The following is a 15,000-nucleotide window of genomic DNA, read 5'->3' on the forward strand; positions in this document are numbered from 1 at the left end:
CGAGTTATACTCATTGAAACAACATTTTCTCCACAGAAGCTCCATTTCCTCCTACTTGTAATGCTACACACCTTGTACTTGAGTGAAAAAAAGTTGCTGATGCTTCCCCTTGTACATGTACTTCCCCTGCTGCATGTACTCTGCTAAATGTCTACCGCACGCCTAGTATTTTGTTTTCTTCTCACAGTAGCACAGAATATGCTTGTGTTCTCTGATTAAAATTATTTGTTCTGATTACAAGAAGATATTTGTTATCTTGCTTCGAAAATTAACAACAAAACTTTTCTTGACTATAGCAAGTGACCCAGGCCTTGCCACTGTATAAGACAATCTCCGATTGTTCAAGGAAATGACGAAGGATTATTGTCTGAGAGGGGAAAGAGAGAGAAGGGGGTGGGGGGAGGATTACTGTTAGTATATATGCATTTGGTGAGAAGCAGAGTTCTGACAGGCTCTGTTAGTTAAAGTATAGTCAATCAGATGGGACAAAGCATGTTACAGAGAAATTTCAAAGAATCAGGGAGTGAGCAGATTTGTCTGTTACTGAGGATCACCTTCCTGAAGATTATTTTGAAGTTGGGCATTTTTGATTGAACAGAACATTGTAGAAGCCACAATGCATGTGTTCAACAAGGTTTGATATGAACATTGGTGATGGGATTATGCTACACCTTGGGCCCTAGATATTGAAGATTCAGAGTTATCCAATGGAAACCGGACTACATTTCATGGTTTGACAGCTGCTTTTTTTTTGAGGTAATTGGCTCAATATGACAAACATTGAAAAGAGAGAGGTCAATGGTGTCATCTGGTGTATTGAACACATGAATAGCAAGTTTTTAATGGCAAAATGTCCACCATATCACCATTATCAGTTTAAGAAGGTTCTGGGATTGTTACATAGGTAACCTGCTTTGCTTAAACCTATAATAGGTTCAAACCAGTTGTTGTGTGAGCAGGCTCAAGGGGTCAAATAGCCAACTCCTGCTCCTAACTGGTATGTTTGTACGTTTGGAAAAAAAAGCAATGAGTAGAATATCCCACTTCCAGGTATATACACATTACATATGGCATCCTAGACCATGCCAGATGTGGTGAAGGACTGAAATGCTAAGGATGTGCTAGTATTCTAGTCAAGGAGGATTACTTGATGTTGAACAGGGGGTAGTTTTCTGATTAAGGTAGATGGTTCCAGACAAAACATATTTCCTGGGGTAGGTTTGTCAGCTGACAACATTTGCTATCCTCTGCACGTCAGCGAGAATGGCCCTGAGTGAACCCTTCAAGGTGCAGAGAAATGCAATCACTCAGGTGTCAACATCACTTCACATTGTTTGTTGATGTAATAAGACCAAAATGCAAGAGTGATACCAATGACCCACTCCCCATTCACCTGTGGCTTTCTTCAGACTTGCTGCTGCATGTGCCTGTCAGTCTCCAGTCACATCCTGCCAAACTGTTGGACGTTGACCAAGTCGGTGATTCTGTGTCATTGTCCCCATCAATCACCTACATATAATCTCTATTAACCATAGCTCTAGCATAACATTTGCATATTTTGACTCACCCTCGCACACCTAGCACAGCTGCACGCGTCACAACCACATCTCACAGCCTTCACACATTGCTAAGTATCCAACTATGGCAGGCACATCACCCAATCACATTTCATCACACTCACTGACACATTTCCCTCTCTCTTGTAGGACAAGGTGGCACGTATGGGCAACAGTATGTTTGTGGTGGGGAGCAGGCACAGCTGCATATCCTCACCCCCATGGAGGAGAAAAAGCTTGTCATTATTACAGCTGAAACCATTGAAGATTATGATCTGTTCATTAGTAAAACAAGAGTCTGAGGCACTGTTCCTCACTGAGGTTCAGGTAGGAGAATCTGGACGAATATGGCTTTTTGCTGAGAGCATTTTTGCCCTTCTTCCCCCCTTCTTCCAGAAAGCTTTCCTGCTTCATGTCACCTCTGTTCATTCTCCCTATCATGCCGTAGTCCAAGAGGTACTGCAGCCATGTCTGGGAGGAAGTCGTTTGTCCAGAATCGTTGAAGTCAGACAAAGTCCTTCACACGTGTCACACCACTCCCTGTACACTTCAGCCACTGCCAGTAAGTCTGCAAACCACCAAACACTTCTACAATCATAGCAAGGGGCAGTCGAAATCAACCAGCAACTAACTTGTTGAGTAGTTGTTGATCCTTTTAATCTTAAGAAATATGAGCTAGGAGTAGGCCATTTGGCCCCTCAGCACTGATGCAGGATTTCTTCTTGCTGCTGCATGTATGTTACACACTAATTTATGTCACTGTCTGCCTGCTCTGCATGCTTCTGGTGGATAATCCCTGCACTGCACTAATACCCTCATCAAAATGGTGCCAGGAGCTTTTAGCAACCCGTAGTGATGAGAAACCGGAGCTAAGTTTTATGACAGAAGAGTCTAAATGGGGCAGAGGAGTGGAAGGGCCTTTTGGGGGGGGGCGGGGTGCAGATGCACAAGTCACTAAAAGTAATGATGCAATTCTGTGAGGCCATTAAAAAAGCAAATGAAGAACTAGGGGTCATTTCTAGAGGGATAAAATCGAAAAGCAGAGAAGTCATGTTCAAAGTGGAGAGAACCTTGGGCAGATCACACTTGAAGCATTTTGAACAGTCCTGCTCTCCATATTATAAGAAGAACATAGAAGTACCAAAGAAGGTGCAAAAGAATTACTAGAATGATAACAGGATTGAACAGTTACACAAGTTGATGTTTAATAATTATGTTTAATTATATGCAGGTAGGGGGCATTAACTGGGGATTCACTTATGCCTCTATAAATGGACTCAGACTGAAACTGGGGTGGTTGGATTAGGAAGTGCATTCTTGTCATGTGCAACTCTATAAATAAATAAATACTTATGAAAATGTGCAAAGATTGACTCCAGTACTATCCTTCACCCACTGGTTTTCTGGAATATGAGAACATCAATTAGGAAAGATTAATCAGGCTGGCACTCTTTTCTCTACAAGACAAGACTGAAGGGTGACGTAATAGAGATTATGAAAGGGTTTGATAGGGTAGGCGTAGAGAAGATTATTCCACTTGTGGGGGAGGCCAGAACTAGGGACCACAAGTATAAGATAGTCACTAATAAATCCAATAGGGGATTCAGGAGAAAACTTCCTTAGATATTAGTTAGATTCTGGAACTTACCAAATAGAGTAGTTGAGGGGAATAGCACATGAAAGGGGACTTTAGATAAGTATGAGGGGAAAAAGAAGTTGAGGGTTATGTTGGCAGAGTGAGAAAACGTAAGGTGGGAGGAGGCTCATGTGGAGCGTAAACACCAGTATGGATCTGTTGGGCGAAAGGCCTGTTTTTGTGCTATAAATATTATGCAATACTACACTAAATGTAAAGACAGTTCAGCAAGGCTAGATACAGGGAGAGAAAACAAAACTGCAACAAACACCACAACTAAAGGCAGGAAGGATTTTAAAATTATAATGCTGGAGGAGCAGAGCAACAGCTGATAGGAATGAGAAAATGAATGTTTTAATGCTTAGCGACACAAGGGAGAGAATTCTGGTGGACAGGACCTTTGTAACATTAATCTTCATCTATTTTTGAGAGGCACAGACCTTGCCATCTTTTGGGCAGTCTTCGGTATGGGAGGTGGGGAGAGGGAAAAAGTTGCTTCGTACATACTTACCTACATACATACGGCTTACTGCTTGGACTTAAGAAAGTAGAGACAATGGAGGCAGGGCTAGAATGGATCTTTGCAAAATCCACTTCTAATATTCACACTGAACAACATAGAGATTACAAAACAAAGTTGTTTGTATTGTTTTTTAATACTTGATCCTGGATGTATTTTAAACACACCATCCACAAATCTTTGATGAGCTCTTTCACTGAAGTTCCACATGGCACCTGCTGCTTTTGACCTAGCTATAAGTCGAAAATCAAAAGAAAAGCAGCTCATGGACTGAGGCGCAGAACCATTAGATTTGGTAAAAAGCTGCAAATCCTTTCAGGAGTTATTCATTTCTATGTTTTTTGTCACAAACTATCCCTTTATCTTTTCCGCACAGGGGAGAGACACTTAAAGAGAAACCAAGCACACAAAATAAAGGAGCACAAAATCTCTTGTAAACCAGCAGAGGTATTTCAGAACATAGTGCAATAGCTACTATTTCATTACTGCTCACTTTATCTCCATGACACTTAGGTTGCAAACATTCATTAGACGCAATAAATCTCTGAATTTCAGATTCAGAAACGTGCTCTCACCTGGTCCTGAAACATTGCACCACCAAAGGCCCAGATGGCTGCAAAAATGAAATAGAGTTCATAGAGTTCCTTGTGGCAGTCTGGGGGGGTGTTTTCCTTTGTCAACAAACACTCCAGTAAACAGCAAAGCATCTGGACCATGCTCTGCTCCGGGACTGGGATGATCTTCTTAAACCTGTGGAAATCAGTTCAATAAGAAGAAAGATCCGTTCCTCTGCAAGAGATAATCAAGCCACAGGCGACTAACTAGAGAAAAAAAAAACAAAGGATTTCTCTTCTACTTCTGAATTTTTCTTGAAAGGGCAAATGTTTACGAGCTGTGAGCCTGAAGCACATCGAGGTCAGTCCGGCGAACTACACCGAAGAAACTCAACCATATCTCTCAGCGGTACAGTGATATTCGATTCTGGAATTAACTGGTCATGTACCTGCCACAGTGTCAATGTGGCTGCCGTATTCAAAATGGCATTTTTCATTTTTCTTTCTCTTGTACCACCTCAAAAATTCAACTCAGTTGCTTGTGCTTGAGGTAGTATATGAATAGCGGTCCCCTGTTCTCTGTCCCCTTTCACAGCGCTTTATTGTACAAAGCACAGGAGTATTAATAACTAGGGAGAGCATTCGGTACCACTTCAGCACACTAAACAATGTTAGTGTTGAAAGGACTTGAAACGTTAACTCTTGTTTCTCTCCCCACAGATGCTGCCAAACCTGCTGAGTTCTTCCTGCGTTTTCTGTTTTTGTTATTTTATTTTCCTTACCTTGTCCTAAGGGTATCCAGGCACAAAGGCAGATATTTCTCAAACAAGATGGTGAGATTTGCTTTCTCAGACTGGACCTCTCGCTTGTCGATCCAGCTGCTAACTGGGGGGTTCCAGCCGAGGTCAGCAGGATTAATGTACAAAATCCCTAGAAAAAGAATACGCGTTAGGCTATTCCTTATCTCCCAACGTATGATTTTATCCCGTGGAACTCTCGAGGAATACTACATTTATATTGGAGAAAGTGGGCTAAGTTGTACAAAATTAGCTCAAACAGCACATGGTATCTTTGTATACAGCGCAAAACCATAGTTTTAAATGATCCACTTTGATATTGTACAGTCTCACCTGCCATTTCTCTGAAAATTGTTGCTATGGTGATACGTTTTATAGGGAACTGGGGAAAAGTACTAGATGGAAAACATGAGAAGCCAAGTTTCTCTCTACCAGTTTGCTTTTCACCCATGAGCAACAAGATCCTTTGTGCCTGGTGATCTCACAGGCTATGCATCATCTTCATGCTGCTTTGATCCTGTTCCTGAGTCCTTTGGGTATTGTATCCAACACTTCACTCCAGCAAAAGAGTTCAGGATTACCCTCTAGTGGGTGACCTTGCTCACTGCATCAGTCCAGAAGAAGCCAAATGGATACTTTAAACACTCATTCCTGTACAATCCCTACTTCCTATTAAAGACTGGATGTGGCTATCCAAATTGTTTTAAGAAATTAAGCTGGTCAGCCATCTCTTTGCGATCTCATTGCTTGATCAATGGGCAAGTCTTTATACGTAATATTACACAGTGAATATTGAACGTTTTGGTGGAGAGAGAACAGAGTTAATGTTTCAGGTCCATGACTTTTTCATCAGATGGGAGGTCATCGACCTGATAAATTAATTCTGGCCCTCTCTCCACAGGTGCTGTCTGACCTGCTGAGAATTTCCAGCATTTTCTGTTTTTATTTTGGATTTCCAGCATCGCTAATATTTTGCTTTAGTTTAAAGTTTCTGTGTCTGTCTCAGAACTGCTTAGTGGGGAACTGGGATAAAAAGATATAGCTAGCACAGCTAACAAAAATTTTCTGTAGCTACGTTCCAAAGAAATTTTCCCCATCATGAGGCTCACATGGTGCTCACTCAGTAGTAACTTGCAACTTTTCTCAAAGCGTCTACGCCAGTTCACATTTTGCTACTTATTTTTCCTACTGAACATTACAAATAAGAAACACATGAAGATGTAACTTATGGAAAACCTTTGTTCGTAATATTTTGAAATTAAATCAAGAACAGAATTCTTGGCACTGTTTTCAAACATTTTATGTTGGCATGATTCACTTGTGCTCAAAGAATTAATGATAGAGTGAAGCCTCCAGGTTGTATTTGGCATGGTAAAGTGGAGTACCATGTACCTTTAAGAGAATGCGAGTGGACTAACCATGTGACAGTACTGACCAATCACTGCACAGCGCGGGCTACTGATTAACTGTAAGTCTAGAGCTAGAGGTGGTTGTGGGAATACGCAAAGATTAAGTGCTCTGCCTTCTATTGCAATAAACAATCACAGTTTGTACTTATGTCGGTCTCCCTCCGTTATTGATAGTGACCATCAACTAACAAGTGTATAAGAAAGCATGCAATTCGAGTTTACTTGACTAGTGAACTCATAGACTCAAGACATAAGATTTGGATTTTGGAATTGGCCTTCAAAGTTCTGAACTTCAGGATCACTAATGCCAAACTCAGGTCCAAGGAGCACAAATTGAAATGGTGGTGGATTTACCCTTGAACCTTAGAGTTGGGTGATACTGTTCTATATCTCCACAAGGTCCATGAATAAGAACTACCATCACTTGACTTGGGAGCCTTGGATTTGAACATGTCTATATTCACCTTTTTCTCAACAACTGAGCGACTGTGGGAGATGGCTGAGTAGTGATAATCTTACTGGACTAATAATTCAGAGGCCCAGGCTAATGCTGTGGGGCATGGGTTCAAATCCCACCCCAGTAGCTAATAGAAATACGGTTCAATTAATTAAAAATCTGGAATTAAAAGCTAGTTTCAGTACTTGCAACCAAGGGTGAGATTTTAAGTTCCCGCCGAAGTCAATGGACTTTTGAATAGCTTGTTGCATTTTACAGCCCTGCTCCCATAAAATTCCATGAAACAGTTGTCAATTGTTGTAAAAACCATGTCCCCATGGAAGGAATCTGACTTCCTTACCCTGTCTGGCCTAGATGTGACCCCAGACCCACAGCAATGTGGTTGACTCTTAACTGCTCCCAGGGGCAATTAGGGATGGGCAACGAGTACTGGCTTAGCCAGCAATGGGCATATCCCATGAACAAATAATAAAAAGACAGACCAACTGATACCACAAGTTCCATATAACCCCTTCCAAGAGCAATAACAACTTATTTAATGGCTGTTTTTCGAGCCAGTTATTGGGAAAAATTGGAACATGATGTGATCATATCACAGGATGGGTTATGTCTGCATTCAAACAGGAAGAAATCACCAACTAACAATTGAACTGATCTACAGCTTCCATGACAAGAGTGTGCTCTGATGAATAAATTCTACGGCCAGAATTTTTCCCTCATCGGGTGGGCTCGGTGAGAGAGGGAGGGGGCTGTCAGGAAGCCGACTGCCGCCCTCAATCAGCTCCGCTCCCCGATTTCACGCGGGTGGGCCAATTAAGGCCCGCCCTGCATGGATTGCGAGGGGCAGCGCTCAGCACTACCTGTGCGGGCAGGAGGGGAGGAGGGATAGCGGGTCTGGCGAGCAGTTCGCAAAAGAGCGCTTCCATCTCCCTGGAGCACGGAGCTGCCTCAGGGAGATTGAAGTGCTTTTTAAATAAATCAATAAAGACAGTAAACATTTACAAACACATGTCCCCTCATGTGGCTCTGTCACATGAGCTGGGACATGTTTTGAATTCAAAAATAAAGTCTTTATTTAATGTGTATTTGCTTTGGGAAACCTCATCCCGCTCATGGATGAGGTTTCCTTAAAAAATGTAAAGGCCGCTTGGCCTTTTTGCCTGCCCGTCAACCGTGAGGTTGGATGAGCAGCGTAAATTTGATTTTAATTATCTTGTTAATAGCCTTAATAGGTCTTTCAGCTGTGCAGCCGCTGAATGAAATATCGCACGAGTGCGCGGTGACATCGGGACGCACGCCTGGCGTTATCGCGCGTCATATTACACTCGAGCACGTCGGACACGCTCCCGCACGCCAAGCGCAAAATTCTGCCCTACAAGTTAACCCACTTCTCACCAGACAGGGTTACATACCACAGGTAAGTTCCAGTCCCATACAAACCTGCTCTAGAGACAGTGGCTGGGGTTGCTGTTCGTAAGTGACTAATTTCAAACAGAAGTCTCATGGTGGGGTTGAGGGGGATCCGCTCGTTACTGGCCAACGTCAAAACCTATCGCGAAAAGACAGCAAAGCCAGTATGAAAAATAGCATTTCGTTTCTTGGTCTTTAATCTCTACTGGATGATAATCTCCTACATAAGGATTAGTTTTTCTTTGAAAATACATTGAATAAAATACTTCTCAGAGGGCTGATGACAAAAAATAGACAGGAGTAGAAGGGAGGAGGGGAACAGAAAGGGGATGGGCAAAAGCATGACTAAAAAGGGCTGAGGAACACTTTGGAAAAGCAGGGAGAAGCATTCAAAGTAGAATTTCCCAAGCACAATCATGGCCACTGACGTAGATTGGAGGTGGCAGATTAGGATTAAGCCGGTGTGAGAATATGCAGGAATATGCTACTGGAGGAGTTCGGTAATATAGTGTGGCGTAAATCCATGAAGGGATTTGAAGCTAACAATGAGGATCCTGGCATCAACTTCCTGGTGTACGGTCAGGCAGCAGCTCTTGTCAAGGACAGGCTCAGCGAGGATGCAGCACTTGGTGAAGGATGTATCCTGTAGCGTTCTGAGTGAACTGTGCTTTATGGGCAGTGAGAGGTAAGGGGAGGTGCGAAAGAAGGCCTTGGAGGAATCAAGCCTTAAGATGTTGAAATTCTAATCACCAATTTTGCAGCATTTTTTTTATTCTTTCATGGGATGTGGGTGTCGCTGGCAAGGCCAGCATTTGTTGCCCATCCCTAATTGTCTTTTAACTGAGTGGCTTGATAAGCCATTTCAGAGGGCAGTTAGGAGTCTACCGCATTGCTGTAGGTCTGGAGTTACATGTAGGCCAGAGCAAGTAATAATGGCAGATTTCCTTCCCTAAGAGGCATTAATGAAGCAGATGGGTTTTTACAACAATTGACAATACCGAGACTAGCTTTATACTCCGGTTCTATTGACTGAATTTAAATTCCACAGCTGCTGGGGTGGGATTTGAACTCATTCCAAATGCTACATCTCTTCAAAAACAGGGAGAGGGGCAAACCTGTCAACTCCAAGCTCATCAGCCTAAGATCTGGGGTGGGGAATCTTTCAGAGAATCTTTCATCTGAGACAAAATTAATTGTCACTTGGAAAGATATGAATTAATAAATGAAAATCAGTGTGGATTGTTAACAGAGAATTGCACTTGGCCAAGTTCCTTCATGAAGTAGTGGAAAGGATTGCTGAGAGGAGGCAGTGGTGTAGCGGTATTGTCATTGGACTAATAATCAAAAGACCTAGGATAATGTTGTGGGGACCTGGGTTTGAATCCTACCACGGCAGATGGTGAAATTTGCATTCAGTAAAAATCTGGAATTAAAAGTCTAATGATGACCATGAAACCATTGTCAATTGTTGTAAAAATCCATCTGGTTCATAATGTGCTGGTCTAGCCAGTGATGCCCCTATCCCATGAACAAATACAAAAAAATTGCAGTTGAAGGTGAGTTTATTTTAATACCGAAAATTTGCAGAAAAACATATTTAACTGGAATTCAAAGGTGCTTTTAAAACTATTTGTGGCAGATATCTTACTGCTTAGAATGTGTAACCTGGCTGCTCAGGGACTAGGAGGAATGGGCCAAACATTGAGAGGTCACACTTTGGTGCCTCTGCAGTCCCAAAACTGCACACATCTCACTACAATGGTAGCTCTGGTTAGGAATGATGAAAACAATTTTTTGTTTAAATTATCCTTCAGTAGAGTACTATACTTTTGTTAATACCTACCCCAGAAATTCTCATCCTGGAGTAAGCCTTTGATGATTTAGCAGACAAACTATTATAGGAAAGCTTTGAAATCAGGACGGTTTAAATTCAATATCTAGCAGCCTTTATATAAAAAAAATGCCACATCTATTGTACATTGTTCCTTATTCTAGTGTTCATTCTGCAAAGGTTTGTTCTTACTGGCTCGGGCTGGATGGCTCTGTCCATTTACCTTATTGTCGTCCATGACAGTGTTAAGAGATTCAATCCACATTGGATCAATGTCACCATCCAGCACAATCCACTTGGGACCGTCATGGGTTATGTTTGCCAGCTCACGCATGATACATGAGAAGAGCCCTAAGAGGTGAACACAAAAAGAACCTGTTCATCTTTGATATATAGGCCATTGAGGGTGGTACAATGATCTCAGATAACATCAGGAACCTCTGGAATTAAATCACAGCTTCTCTTCCTCCTTTCAGCAATTTTACTCTTCATTTTCTCCCTTGATGAGCATTGTAAAAGCAGTAATTGATATTGTGGGTTGATTCTATGACAGCAGCTCTCTAAGTACCTTGCTGTTTCCTTATGTAAACTTAGATAGCAAATGCATACAGCTACTTGACTGTGCAACAACTTGACATTGACACTGAACGTTTGCACTTGGGTCAACTAAGTTCATGAACGTGCAACTAAGCTGTCACAGTCTTGTGTGGAATGCAAGAACGTTGAATGACGAGGTGTCCAAAGACTTAATGCTTATGCATTCAACAAATTAAATCAACACGTGGCTTAATTCTAATTTCTTCTGTTCAGTGGCAACGCTGGATAAAATGTGTTATGTGACCTGTTTTATGTGAATGTTACATACCATCCTTCCACTCTCTGGTTGCTTGGTTGATGATTCCAAAGAGTTCATCATTAGTGACAGCCTTGGGATTAAGATCAGCCCAGACTGGGCGTCGTTTCATGTTCTGATAAGTTTTGTATAAGGATTTCAGGACCTGAGTTTTGCCAGTTCCAGCATTGCCCACAACAAACACAGAGTGTCTCACTTCAAGCATCTCTTCTAACTGAACAACCTGCAAGAATGTGAAAAGCAATTGAGAGCCATAAAAAAGAAAAACCTTTTATTTATATAACATCGCATCACATCCTCAGGCTATCTCGAAGTGTTTTACAATCAATGAATTACTTTTACAGTTGTGTCACGTTTGGTAGACAGCAGCAGTCAATTTAAACATAGGAAGGTCTAAAGTGAGGCAAATGAACGAATGACCAGTCACCTGTTTGTCACGTAGCTAAGCCGGGGGAGGAATGTTGGCCAGGAATCCAATAGGATTGTCTGCTTTCATTCAAAAGGTGCCATGGGATTATTTATGTCAACCTAATCAGACAGGCAGGAACTCAATTTAAATAAACAGAAATGGCTGGCCATAAGTTAAAATGTAGTTATACTGCCACTTATGCTTCAATGAAAAGAGACATTTTGTGCCCATCAATTCAAAACCTAGCAGTGTAAATCGCGCATACTAAAGCCACAACATAGAAACTCCATTCCAGATATCTTGCTCAAATCGGTTTAGTTTTTGGCAAGAGCTTTGTAACTCCCAGCCAGGATTTCCCACTCGCAGACACGTAAAATGACGTGGGATGATGTTGGGTGGAACTCCCAATGTCACCCCACGTCATTCAATTTTCAGGTAGGCGGGGGCTCAGCCGAATCAGCTGTGCGTCCGCCGACCTGTCAATGGCCAACTGAGGCCATTGACAGAGTCATTAAAGTAATTAATGGACCTGCCCGTCCGACCTTAAGGTTGGCGGGCAGGCCGGGAGCCCTGGCGGGCATTGGAAAATGCATGAAACCTCATCCACGGGCAGGATGAGGTTTCGTGTAGGTTTTTAAAAATGTAATTAAAGTGTATTTAAAAGTGATGGACATGTCCCAACTCATGCAACAATGTCAGACGAGGGGACATGTCAGGGAATTTTTTTTTCTATTTTTCAGATTTTTCACTGTAGAGCCAATCTACCTGAGGCGGCACTTAGCCGCAGGGAGATGAGTCGCTCTTTTGTGCGCATGCATGAAAGTGCACATTCTTGGCTCAGGGATTTCCCACCCACCTGCACAGGGAGCGCTTAGCGCTTCCGTGCGGACATCATGCTGGGCGGGCCTTAACTGGCCTGCCCACGTAAAATGGCGGCGGGCCCCCAATTGGGGGTGCTGATAGGAGGCACGCCTCTGCGCACCCGCTCTTAAACCTCCCCCCAAACAGGGGGAAAATTCTGCCCCCAGGCACAGGTGAGTGATGGGGGAAAGGGGGTGTCAGACTGGGTGTTGTGGGGTAAGATAGGGAGGGAATGTCAGCAGCAAAGGCAGGGGTTGATGTTCAGCAACCCTCCTCCCCCACTTTCCTGATGCCTTTATCAAATAAGGGCGCAATATTAAACCCAGGAACTACAGGCAGTCAGTGTAGTTTGGTGGTGGGAAATCTTTTAGCAATAATAAACCTGGACAAAATTGACAGGCACTTGGACAAATGTGGATTAATTAAGGAAAGCCAGCAAGGATTTGTGAAGGGAAAACTGTGGTTTTCGAGGAGGTAACAGAGGAGGTTGATGAGGTAATGCAGCTGATGTCGTGTATATGGACTTCCAAAATGCCTTTGATGAAGTACCACATAACAGGATTGTCAGCAAAATTGAAGCTCATGGAATAAAAAGGGGCAGTGGCAGCTTGGATATGAGTTTACTGAGTGACTGGAAACAGAGTAGTAGTGCACATTTGTTTATTGGACTGAAGGAAGGTAAACAGTGTGGCCCCACCCCCAGGTATTGGTGTTAGGACCACTTATTTTCTTGATTCATATTGATGACCTAGTCTGGGTGCTGTTGCAGTTATGAGATTTATAAGATTGTCATGTTTTGGGATTGTGTCTTTAATTTCAGGGGAAAAAAAATTAAGTGGGTCTTGTGACCTTGTTCTGAAGTCTGCCTGAGAACAAGCCTGTATGGTTTGATGGTTAGAGATTAAAGAGGCCCAGAAGGTTTTACTGGGAAGAAGGTGCAAGTTGTTTACACCTGAAGACAGTGGCAGCAGCCCGGTGCTAACAGTGAATTGACTGTGAGTCTCCAAAGTCCCAGTAAAATGTTGAGAATGTCAGATTGTAAACAGTCGTGCTTTAAACCGTCCATTTACCTCCAGGATAAAAGTGTGTTGGGGTCTCAAGAACAATGAATCATAACCTCTACCTGGGTATAAGGCCCGTGTGTTTCATTTTGCCATGGAAGTGGGCTTTGGGGGCGGGGGGTGGTAATGGATCTAATATGTCATAGAAAACTCATAGACAAAAGTTAGTCTGCCAAGATCCGGGAAAGGTAGAGCAGCTGCAGGCAGCAAGATGCTGTGGTTCACCGCGCATTAATGCGGATGGGAGCTCATGCTTGGATTGAAAGGACCAAATTCATGAGGAGTTAAAATGAGACCAGAAGGTTTGCCTAGCTTGCACTACAGGAAGAACCTCTGGTGAAAAAACCCCACTGTGAAAGATTGCTCTGGGATTAATTTTCCCAGGCTAAGAAAGGAAAATAACAGAGGTAAATCCTCAGGCTAAGAATCACCTTGGATTGGTTCCAGGAGAACTGAACATCTACAGTGAACAGTGTGAAGTGTATCTGTGAAGTGTATTTACGGATATGGTAAAAGAAAAAGGGGAATGTTCCATTTTGTGGTTTTAAGTATAAGTTGCCTACAAAGATAGTGTTTAGTCAATAGCGCTTTTGGTCTTTTGTTACAGTAAAAGTCTTAAAATGTGAAATCGTGCCATGTCATCCTTTCAGCTATTAACTGGAAATTAAAGTTTCTTTCTAAAAGCTATTGGTCTCTATGGACATCGTAACAGTGTGCAGGGCATATTGTCAAAATTTGCAGTTGACTTGCAAAACTTGGAAGCATGCTGAAGTCTGAGAAGGATGAAGGTAGACTTCAAGAGGACATAGGCTGGCGGAATGGGTGGACACATGGCAGTTAAAATTTAATCCAAAGAAGTATAAGGGGATATATTTTGGGAGGGAGGGTGAGGAGAGACAATATATATAAAGAATACAATTCTAAAGAGGACGGAGAAGCAGAGGGACCTGGGGTACATATACAGCAATTGTTGAAAGTGGCAGGGCAAATTGCGAATATGGTTAATAAGGCACACAGAGTACGAAAGCAAGGAGGTTATGGTGAAGCTCTATGAAGCACTGATTCAGCTTCAACTGGAGCATTGTATCCAATTCTGGGAAGAATGTGAAAGCATTAGAGAGGGTGCAGAATTGATCTAGGGGGTGAGCGACTTAAACTACGAGGATAGACTGGAGAAGCTGAAGCTGTTCTCCTTAGAAAAGAGAAGGGTGAAGGAGATTTGACAGAAGTGCTCAAAATCAAAAGGGGTCTGGAAAGAGTACACGGTGAAAAACCATTTGTGGAACCGTCGACTCAGGCTAGAGGACACCAATTTAAGGTGAATGGCAAAAAAAAACCGGAAGCAACGTGAGGGAAACCTCTTTTACACAGCGAGGTTAGGATCTGGAATGCGCTGCCTTAGTGTTTGATTGTGGCAGGTTCAACCCTGGTTTCCAAAGGGGTATTGGATAATTATTTGAAGAGAAAAGTTTGCAGGGCTATTGGGAAGCGGGACTAGCCTAGTTGCTCTTGCATAGAGCCAGCATGTTCACGACAGGCTGAATGGCCTCCTTCCGTGCTGTAACAATTCTATGATTCTATTCCATAAACTGAATTTAGACTCCTTGGCTGCCATAGTGATGCCTCTGGAGCCTTAGCCCAGGTCT

At 42.6% G+C, this 15,000-nt stretch overlaps 1 protein-coding gene across 1 annotated transcript in view; it reads right to left on the minus strand.

The window, feature by feature from the left end:
* The window catches only part of dnah9 (dynein, axonemal, heavy chain 9), a 563,627-nt gene that overhangs the window by 381,834 nt on the left and 166,793 nt on the right, over positions 1–15,000 (minus strand). The window contains exons 32-36 of the mRNA XM_078570706.1: positions 11,036–11,246; positions 10,394–10,521; positions 8,370–8,478; positions 5,049–5,196; positions 4,288–4,462 (exon numbers count right to left, since the gene is read on the minus strand). Coding sequence (XP_078426832.1) covers positions 4,288–4,462; positions 5,049–5,196; positions 8,370–8,478; positions 10,394–10,521; positions 11,036–11,246 — 771 coding nt within the window. The remainder of the gene's footprint in view (positions 1–4,287; positions 4,463–5,048; positions 5,197–8,369; positions 8,479–10,393; positions 10,522–11,035; positions 11,247–15,000) is intronic.

The sequence above is a fragment of the Cetorhinus maximus genome, chromosome 24 (assembly GCF_964194155.1).
Source record: "Cetorhinus maximus chromosome 24, sCetMax3.hap1.1, whole genome shotgun sequence".
NCBI classification, from domain to species: domain Eukaryota; kingdom Metazoa; phylum Chordata; class Chondrichthyes; order Lamniformes; family Cetorhinidae; genus Cetorhinus; species Cetorhinus maximus.